General features: G+C 34.8%; 2 protein-coding genes across 2 annotated transcripts in view; both read right to left on the reverse strand.

The window, feature by feature from the left end:
• The window catches only part of LOC144975946 (uncharacterized), a 551,710-nt gene extending 549,132 nt beyond the window's left edge, over positions 1–2,578 (reverse strand). Inside the window, exon 1 of the mRNA XM_078920173.1 lies at positions 223–2,578. Coding sequence (XP_078776299.1) covers positions 1,912–2,565 — 654 coding nt within the window. The 5' untranslated portion in view covers positions 2,566–2,578 and the 3' untranslated portion in view covers positions 223–1,911. The remainder of the gene's footprint in view (positions 1–222) is intronic.
• Positions 1–10,815, reverse strand: part of LOC144975945 (monoacylglycerol lipase ABHD6-like) — a 45,254-nt gene that overhangs the window by 24,577 nt on the left and 9,862 nt on the right. The window contains exon 3 of the mRNA XM_078920172.1: positions 9,304–9,469. Within this exon, the coding sequence (XP_078776298.1) occupies positions 9,304–9,469 (166 nt within the window). The remainder of the gene's footprint in view (positions 1–9,303; positions 9,470–10,815) is intronic.

Below are 10,815 nucleotides of genomic sequence, written 5' to 3' on the forward strand. Positions count from 1 at the left end.
AAGACTGAAAGCATGTTGGAAAACAAGATATAAGGGGATAGAAGACACAGTGTGTACCTCCCTGCCCGCTATGGGAGCTTTCCACAATGAGATCAAAATTCAGAACGGACAATATAAGAAAGAATTCAACTGCCTCAACTTTGATAAGGACCAATACACAAGAAGCACAATTGTAAAATAAATGAAATAACTTAAGATGGTTAGAAATGCATAACTACCAACCTGGTACATCACTTGAGAGGGCGTTTTGGGGTAAAAATTAGGTGAGTTCAGATAAAAAGTAGACGATTGCATATATGTTTTCTTTCATGCAACATAATGGTCTGTAAGTAGTATACTATAATAGTAGTTATAGTAAAATGCACCTCTAAATATTAGAGAATTCCTACTTCTTTACTTTGACAAGATAAACACACCTAAAAATGGAGTATACTTATTTTTCTTGAACCTAAACCGTTACAAAAGCTTGCTTGAAAAAAAAAAAATTAAAATCAGATGAAGATGTTTTTAAAGGGATTAAATTTATATATTTCATAAATTAATAAAGGGAAATAATCATTGTCATCTTTAATCAATATAAGCAATTGATTTTCTTATTGAATACCTTCCAATCAAAAAGGTGGATTTAATTTTATTCTTAATTAAAATAATATTTGTAACAAATAGTGAAAGTATCAATACTGTCTTAGAATATTCAAAGTATATCGAGGCTAACATCCATATCCTATGCAAATCTCCAATACATTATGAAAGGTTTGAGTAAAATACAGGCGTCATATAAACGAATGGAACTTTTTTAATTGTTGAAAATCATTTATGATAGAGGCATAATTCAAATTAAAGAGCTACACAAATGGAGATTATGCTCTCACTGGACACCAATAATAATGATAATAATAATAACAACAATAGTAGTAGTAGTAATAGTAATAATAATGGATCAATAATAATAATTCATTAGGCTCACATTGCTTTTTTACCACAAATTAGTCAAAAATTACAAAATACGGATTTTGAACTAAAAATAAGCACTTACTGACTCAGGAAGTCAAATACGGAACAAATCCGTTTTTAACAGAACGGTTGACAGCTATGGTTCTACAAAGCATTTGTCTCTCAAGCTGAGCAAATGAATGTTCATATAATATAAAAAAGGATATTGCAATGATGAACAGATTGTACTATATAAAGATAAAACGTTTTTGTAAACCCCCAAAATATGTCAATAACACTATACAATACAATGAATGTAATACAAATCAAATTCATGATTGTCATTACACCGATTGAAACGCTCTTTCCCTTCTATATTTATTTCTTTCATTAAAAATCTTTGTCTTCACCAAACTAATTAGTGTACCTTCAGGGATTCCTTTTTGTGAAAATACCCTGTGGTGTTTTAAGAACAGAATAATTTCAGACTTTCTAGGTAATGATCCCCTTGAACCATGTGCTGAAACATCTTCGACAAAGTTTTTAAAATATGACTTGACTCTATCTGTATCCTCATCTGACCATGACATGTATCTCCGATTTTTGCTTGAATTCCTCTTGGGTTCAGTTTGTTTTGAAGAACACGTAAGCTGATTTGGCACTCCTGCTTCACCATCAAATATTTCTTCTTGATTTGCAGCTGTTACTATGGATGTTCCAAAATTTGCATTTGAGTCTCTATTCACTACAAAGTCATTTGTTTCAATGTTACAATTTCCTTCCCCAGTGACCGATGCTGAGTTATCAATTTGACCCAAAAAATGACCAACTTCTGTTATTTCTCGTATTGCAAGTGGACACTGATAAATGTTTTGATTGATTGATTCACTGTGTCCCATATGTCGATAGAAGACATCTCTCTCGTGTTGTGGGACATCAAGTAAGGCAAATAATGTCGAAGCTCGGTGCCTGAATTTATCAGCTATTAACAACTGGGGTTTCTCTAAATCCTTTACTAAGGAAGTGACATATTTGATGGCAATGTAACCACTTACATGATCTTTGGATATTCCTGTATTTGGAAAAAGAAATGGGTTGTCTGAAATATACAACAACTTTACGCTCCTGTGCAAGTTTCCTTAAAGGCTGAATTGTGTCATTGGGTATCAACACAGGGACCAACATCTTGCTTCCCTTTCCAGACTGATAGGCCAGCTTATACTTCTCAAGTAACGCTTTTTCCAGAGGATCAGTGACATGTTGTACAAGCTGGGGATCAACCCATACACCTGAATCTGCATCATTCCAGTCTTTTAACAACATCCTTGCGGGTTCTCCGCCTCTCCTCGCATTAAACATTGTAAGCCTAGCTACGATGACATTGCGAAGCCTAACAAACATATGTGAATCAAATAATTGATAATCATCCTCACAAATACGGACCATCTCTTCAGTAATAAATTGCCGTAGCTTCTTTATATCATTCTCTAATGGCATCTCTTTGGGTTTTCTCAAATTTGTTCTCTTTGCTTCACATTGAACTCTGGCTGTAAAAAAAATACTATCCCAATTATAATCCAGGACAGCTTTGAACAAATCTATCTCTGCGGATTCTTCCATTTTGTTTTGCATTATATATTCCCCTTTTAAGAAATTAATTAACTTTTCAATATAAATCCAATTGAAAGCTTCAAGCCTGCTTTCAATGTCCCATCCTCTTTCAAAGTCATTTCAGAAATGGTTTGCGATATTTCATTAAAGTTACAACGCTTCACCACGTCCTCTCCAGAGAAAGAAGGTTGATTTGTTCTCTTCCTAGTTTTTAAAATCAAATTTCCTAAGATGCGTAAATCACTCATTATAACTTTTCTCTCCTTCTTTGAACTTTTACTCCACAATTTTGTTCCTAACAATACTATAGCTTTGTCTGATCGACACAAATTTCCCACTTCATCATTCCGAAATTTGTCAAGAATATTCTCCTTTATTTCTTTACTTGCATTGGGAGCCACGGGATAAAATTTTACAACCCCAGTACACAGAGCATGCTCAGTACTACATTTCTTTTTGTGTTCATAAACCCTTCGTCCAGAGTAAAACCCCTTACAGCCAGCACACATAACAACTTCATGTGACCCTTGTGCTCTCTCACGCATAACTATTGAATTGTTTCTAGTGTTTGAATAAAAAATGCCCTTTTTCTTGAGATTCTCCATTGTTCTATCCCTTTCCTTTACAGGCTGTTTCATGGCCTCTGTAACTTCTGTCTCATCTTTGTGTTTCCTCATCAAATGCCTTGAGAGTTTTGTTTGCAACTGTCCACAGTATGGACAGGGTCTCCTTGGCTTTTTGTATTTCTCTGGAAAAAAAAAGAAGAAAATAAAGCACATCATGCTATGAACTATGAAAATAAATCAATAGACAGATCGTATGCACATCAGCTACATGACAGCGATAGAGAGGAATAGCATTCCAAATATTTAAGGCCTGGACAAGTAACTGTCATAATTCCTTCTTGTTATATACTTTTCTACCATCTATTCCTTTGGAAGAGGTATGTTAGATTTGTGTGAGACCTCTGCCACATAACAAATCCAGTGAAAAGACGCCATATTTTTGTTTTGAAATAGAAATAAATAGATCAATCCACCCACTTCACTGGGTTCAGGGTTCCCTCTTCATTATAATCAAAATATGAACATAAATCGGAATAGTAACACATTGAAGTCTCATCTGAATACATAGATTGTCCTTTGTTGTTTCAGCGAAAAATCAGACAGAATGTCAAAAGAATTTTAGGTTTTTCCCCAACCACCCCTTGGAGGGATCAGTATCAGCGGAATGGTAAGCGTCATGTTTTTTACGTTGAGCAACAAAATTTACTCCAAATGCTTCACTCGACCCAGGCGGAAAAGCAATCAAGAATAGACCCAAGTCCTATCCAAAGACTAACATTTCATTTAAGTTTATTGTAGGCCCTTGGCCAATCGACAAAATTCAATTCACATAAATTATTTACAACAATCAGAAATTAATTATATCAATAATAGTAATAGAATGCAATGAAGGCAATATCATAATAATAATAATAATAATAATAATAATAATAATAATAATAATAACAGTAGCGGCAATAAGTAACAATTAATATAGTAACAAAAGTAATAATAGACTATAGTTCATAGTCATAACAATGACTTTCTTTGTCATTGAGGGAGTGAGAAAACATCACCGGCTGGCAGAACAAACAGCCGACATCAATCAAACGTCCTCCAGACCGGTTGAGCATCGGCTTCATTAATTCCTTAAAGACTTCCCCCAACTGCCTGAACGATGCTGATGCCCAGACAACTTAATCCTGATTTATATTTTGTGGGAATGAAATATGACATGTATATGCCGGAAATATTTCAATAACAAACACACTGTTCAGATAGAAAATATTTGAGTCTTGCCTTTGTTAATTGACACAGGTAAGTTAGGAAAATAAATGCTAGTAAAAACGATCAGCAAGTTCGTGAACACTGCTTCTCAACTCGAACATATGTTTTCATCAAATCTACACACATCATGTTGTGAGCTGAATTTTAATGATCTCAGTTGTCATTGAAAGGACACCCAAGAATTTTAGAATAAAGAAAAATATTGAACCTGGAAGTCAAAAGGGTTTGTAGCACAGCAGACATCAAAGTATAATTTTAGTACCGACAAATTAAAAAGAAAATGTGCTTTTCTTTAAATGCTCCCAATCATCATATACTGTTTAGGTTGCAAGATTAATAAAAATGTTATCTACTCTGATTCTCGTTAAGTTTCCAGCTGGTCTGTGAAAAAAAGCCTTAAGCATCATAGAAATACAAAGAAACAGTTTTAATATATAGATGGGTTGTAACAAAAAAACCATTTTAACACTTACAATACAAGCAATTTAAGTCTATTACAGACAAAAAAAACCCCAATAAAATAAACATGAACATTTTTATGGCTGGTTTCACTGATATCACTCACACATTGGGGTTTCAGATTCTAAGATGTCCACCCTATCAAATTTGGATTTGTGCTTGTTATGTAAATGGTAGCGTATTTTGCGACGCAGCACTGCCAAAACAGAAAAAAATGCAATAACACAAATGCAGCACCATGGAGGGGTGGAAGTTTTCTTTTAAAAGGAATGGGTAAATTAAAATTGATCCCACAAATATCAAAGGAGAAGAATGACAAAAAAATGACTCACCATTGCACGTAACACGTTGGTTTGCAAGTGTATAGCATTCGGGTTGAACCTGGGTCCCAGACTGGCAACGAGGTTCAGTCTGTGATAGTTGTGGATGAGGCTCTGACTGAGTTGGGGAATGAGCACTAGGTTCCAGAGACAATGATGTACTCAGCATTGGGTACCTCACAGAGTACGTAGAGGAATCAGACTCGGAGTCAGCAACAAAATCGGGACCCTGTATATTTTGTGGAAAAGATGACAGATCAATCAATTTATTCATGTTGACAATAAACATGAAGAGCCATTGTTTAATAATCCAACTAAACAATTAGCTGGTTAATAATGCAAGTATAATAAAAAAGAGTTGAGAAAGGCAGACATATTGTCTAAGTATTTAATATGTTCAACTGTGCTTGGATAAATATAGATACACCAACCAGGGTTTCAGTAAACCGTTTTTAACCAACTCTTTAAATCCTACACCAGGACCAACAACTACAAAACAATTTTTTATATCACTACGATTCTGGACATATAAACGGTTGTCATTGCAACAATATGAACTTCCTAACCTTGCAACTGCAATATAGTTAACATAAAAAGTTGATAAACATTACGATGCAAGAGAATTTGGACAAAATGCGAGATCAAAAGTATAATCCCAACAGAAGCTATTTTAATTTTTCCTGGAAACGCATCATTTTCACATTTTGTCAAATAAAAAACAAACGACTTCAAATGTGAATGGCTCATCAATGAATATCACTTCAAAATATAACGAGGAAGGTTTAAAATAGTGTTATTGTTGGCGAAGTCCACTGCAAAGAAAAATTTTTAACAACAAAAAACTAGGAGATCTCACTGGTGTAAAACAGTGTTGTCCTTGTCCTGAAATATTGTATTGCGCCTAACAGACTGCAGGTCTCATCTTTTGTGGCAAATGTGTTTTGTCCACCACAAAATATGGTGATGTGAAGCATTTTGAGCATGGTGCCAACTGTGGATAAACGCTATACAAATGTTATGATTTTATTTTAATGTACATACTTACCACAAATGAATCATGTGATATGGAACTTTGTTCTGCATCACTTTCAGGCTCTGAGTTGGAGTCTATATAGAAAATAAAAACAACAAAAAAAAGCTGAAGACTATCATGTGCAAGTTTTTCTCTAAACTCTTAAACAAAAATCATGCCATCTTATGCTGTAAAAGGATTTTTTAAAAATTATTTACCTTATGACTATTGTCCTTTGGAAAAAAAAGAAAATTAAGTCCGAAACCTTCTGGCTATTTTCTTTTAAATTTCAAGAACGTCAGAGTTGGCAAGGGAGGACGGAAATATAATTCCAGAAACCAATCTGTCTATAATCATATCCATATGATAGTTTTTCGTTCAAGATTCAGGTACAGTCCACTTAGGATAATCGCAATACCTTGGGATCATCGAAAATGTTGGGATTAACCGAAATTCAGTTTCCTGTCCACTATTTCAACATTTTACACATTTATTGTCAACTCAAACCAGTAAATAATATTCTTAGTCAACCACATATAGAGCAATTTGATTGAAACAAAAACCATATGGCAGCCCCGTGTAGATTTGTCAACCAAAAGCAGCTATGAAGCAAGCCGATATCTTATTCAGATTGGAAGAAGTTTCAATCTTTTTTCTCAACAATTCAACATTTGTCAGAGTTAAAGAGATTAGCCTTAATGAGAGACAATAAGCTCTCACCAAACTCATTGGTCACAATGCACAGTTGTTAATCCTAAAACAAAGGATATCGCTCAGTCTCTCTTTATAACTGTCATTTATAACCTGTTGTCAAGATTATGACCAGCCCCACCCCTCTTCTATTTAATGGCCACCGATGACGTCACAAACCCATACTGCAGAGCCCCGCCCTCTTTCGACTCTAACAGAGTGGTGACACACTACTGTAGCATTAAATCCTGCTCACTCTCGATTCTTCAACCTGTCACGATTTCATCCATGATGAAATTTAATCATGATATACTGTTTGATTTCTTGAATTTACCACTTTTAAAAAACCGAAGTTTGTTGCAATTAACCAGTGACTTTTATATAGAATTATTTCCATTGCTTAGGAAATATTGTGATTAACCGAAAGTTGCGATTAAATGAGTTGCAATTATCCGGAGTGGACTGTAATAGTATTACACATCATGACTCAAAAAAAAAAAAAAAAAAAGCAAACTATGTGTACCTCAATGTTATTCATTTCCTCATCAAATTACATTCTTACCATTAACATCATAGATCACATCAAAAGGGTTGTCTGGATTGACAGCAAGACATTTTTCAGGATTTTTAAAGCTCAAGTCTCTCTGATCTGAAGTTACAAAAGAAATAGCATATTCTCAACATTAAACTATGATTTTGTGATGGCTGTGATATGGCATACTGTATGCATAAAGCAAGATGCAAAGACAGGTTTAAGTTTAAATTATTTTATATTCTTTTCAAAAATCCATTCTAGTTTTGCCAAAATAAAATAAACACGAGAAGTGTTGAGTTGGATAGCGCTAAAACTAAAAGTAGTAGTGGTAGTAGTAGTAGTATTAGTAGTAAACGACAGATCTTACTCACTAGTGTGAATCTACAGTCTACAGAAGTTCCCGAATTATCTGACTCCACTTCCAAATGACTGACTGACAAGTGACAATCATCAATCGGTGTGTGATGTCTACCCTATTGAAAATCTTAAATCAACTGTGATGTAATAAGAATGGCCAATAACTTACCATTATAATTATCTCGGTGTCTCTTCAATGATGCCTCCAGCATCAATTTACCCCACGATGCCATAGACGTCTAGTTTGGAACTCAGCAAGTGACGAAAAAATACTTGCGGCTATAGAGAGGACGTCCGTCGGCCACTCTCTTTGTAAGTCAGTAGTCAGTGGTTATCAGATATCCTTGGTTCTTGAAAAATATAGAAACACAGCGGTTCATTTAAAAAGACTCTTTTGTAGATCAAGTTATAATGTTAGGTATTGCACTTTAAAATCTCTTCAGACATAGAACGAGTCAACTTGACGTCTAGACCAAATCATTTCGAAGATCGATATGGCAACAGCAACGCCTGGAATGGAGGATTTAAATGCGGCATCTGACGATTCTACTGCTATGACAGAAGATGCTCCATTTCACGACGTCGAGATGGCTTCAACTGGCATCAGGCATCAACATGCTACTCAATAATGGGTTTGATGAAGCGTTTGACTAAGAACTAAAGGCCGAGCTGATAACTGATAACCACCTACTACCGACTTGCAGAGTGAGTGAGTGCCGAGTGCCTCTTTATGCGCGAAATTGACTAAACATACGTTTCACGAAAAAAAGAGTTACTATGTTTGCTTGTCTCTTGTCACCAAGATAAGAATCCGGACCAAGATTCGATAAATCTGTTTCTAAAAATAGATTATAATTCGTATATCTTGTTCATTCCTCAGTTCATCAACTTTCACACAATTTTATATTAGGTTTTCATTACTATAAAAATCCATATAATGCTCTAGAATTTTAGAGAAAATTTCGGAAAGATATATTGCCTCACTATTGAAATATATCGATGAAAACACTGGTACCCCTATTGTACTTTTTTCAGGCGGTCACCTTATTGACCAACGTGAAAATTTAGGCATAACTCTTCTTACTGTGGTGTTTAACAAATAACTTCAATACTATGATTTACAATTATATATCCTTGACGGTTGGGTTGACAACCTTAAACTAAAAATAGAAAAGTGAATGTGCTAGAGGTCAAATCAATAGGGGGACCGGATTTTGGTCTCCCTATTGGTAAAGTACTGTAAAATGAACTAATAGGGGTACCAAAAGTCTCCCTATCCGGTATTAATACATATATATATATATATATATATATATATATATATATATATATATGTATATATATATATATATATATAATATATATATATATATATATATAGTGTTTTGTTAAATGGCTTGCTGTTAACCATACATTATATTACATTACATAATAGCTTATCTATCATTAAAAAAACTTAAATATTTGAACAAAAAAAATTGTCATTTACAAAAAAAAAAAAAAAAAAAAAACGACATACAATTTAAACATGAAACCTTTTATTTCCCAATGTACCTGAACAATTGGAGCCCACATGAAATGATCAGCTGTGAAGCCATGAAGTAGAAGAATGCTCTTTTGTCCTTTGATTTTCTGACCTTTCTCCCCGTAAAAATACACAAAGCCGTCATCTGGGGCTGTGACATAATTAGCCCTCATACCACTCCACCGCACGGCTACCCTGCAATAAACAGATCAACTCTAGTTTAGCAGTGGAATTTTAACGGTGTTTGAACCAATGTAAAATGCAAGAATGACGATAGTACACAACACATAGGATAAATAGTCTCAAAGTCACCAGGGCCTAAAATATTTTTGGATCACAGACACCTGAGAAAAAGTATGACAAATAGGGACTATTACAAGTATAAGTAGAGATTTTTTTTCTTGTTGGTTTTTAAGGATTTTACTGCGCTTGCAACACATTAAGGTCATATCAGCGACAGAAAAAAGGAAGAAAATGGGATAGTAAAAAGTTCAAGAATTACAATTAAAGCACCCAAGCAAAGGTTAAGGCAAAGGGGAATTCGTTCAAATAGGAAACAGATCTAGATTCCAAGAGCCCACTATCAAAGTAATTAGTTTGAGATCACCTAAAAGTCTCATTCAGACACAAGCACAGGTCTCACCTATGACAGATACACTCAAATGTTTACAACTCATAATATGTAGACAAAACAATACAGTGCATAACAGAGAGATGATTTATAAGGAAAAAAATATCATCTCACAAAACTCTAACTATACATTTGACTGTTTCCCTCCCAGTTAGGGTACCAGGCCAGGGCCTAGACAAAACCAAGTAATATCATTGTTTTTTTGTTTTTAAGGGTTTTACGGCGCTTGCAACACATTAAGGTCATATCAGCGCCAGTAAAAGGAAGAAAATGGGATAGTAAAAAGTTCTAGAATTACAAGAAAGCATCCAAGAAAAGGGAAGACAAAGGGGCATTGGTTCAAATAAGAAACAGGTGTAGATTCCAAAAGCACTCTATCAAAGTACTTAGTTTGAGATCACTAAAAGTCTCATCCAGACACAAGCACAGGTCCCCGCTAAGAGGAACAAACTAAAAAATCATATATAATATAAAGAAAGCATAATACAGTGCATAACAGAGAGATGATTTACAATGAAAAAAATATCATCTCCCAAAACTAACTATACATTTGACTGTTTCCCTCTCAGCCAGGGCATCTGGCCAGGACCAGGACAAAACCAAGTAATCTCATTCCAAGACAAAGACAGAAAGCATGTTGGAAAACAGATATAAGGGGATAGAAGACACAGTATGTACCCCCCTGCCCACTATGGGAGGTCAGGAACCCCACCCAGAAGTAATATCATTCCAAGACAAAGACAGAAAACACGTTGGAAAACAAATATATGGGGATAGAAGACACAGTAAGTACCTCCCTGCCCACTATGGAGGTAAGGAACCCCACCCAGTTACAAGTAGAGAACATTGTATATCCCAGTAAGAATCTAGCAAGCCTGTGTGTAGCGATCCAAAATCTTGCAGTTCTGGT

Source organism: Berghia stephanieae, chromosome 6, assembly GCF_034508935.2.
Source record: "Berghia stephanieae isolate SIO BIC M18660-M18661 chromosome 6, UCSD_Bste_1.3, whole genome shotgun sequence".
NCBI lineage: Eukaryota > Metazoa > Mollusca > Gastropoda > Nudibranchia > Aeolidiidae > Berghia > Berghia stephanieae.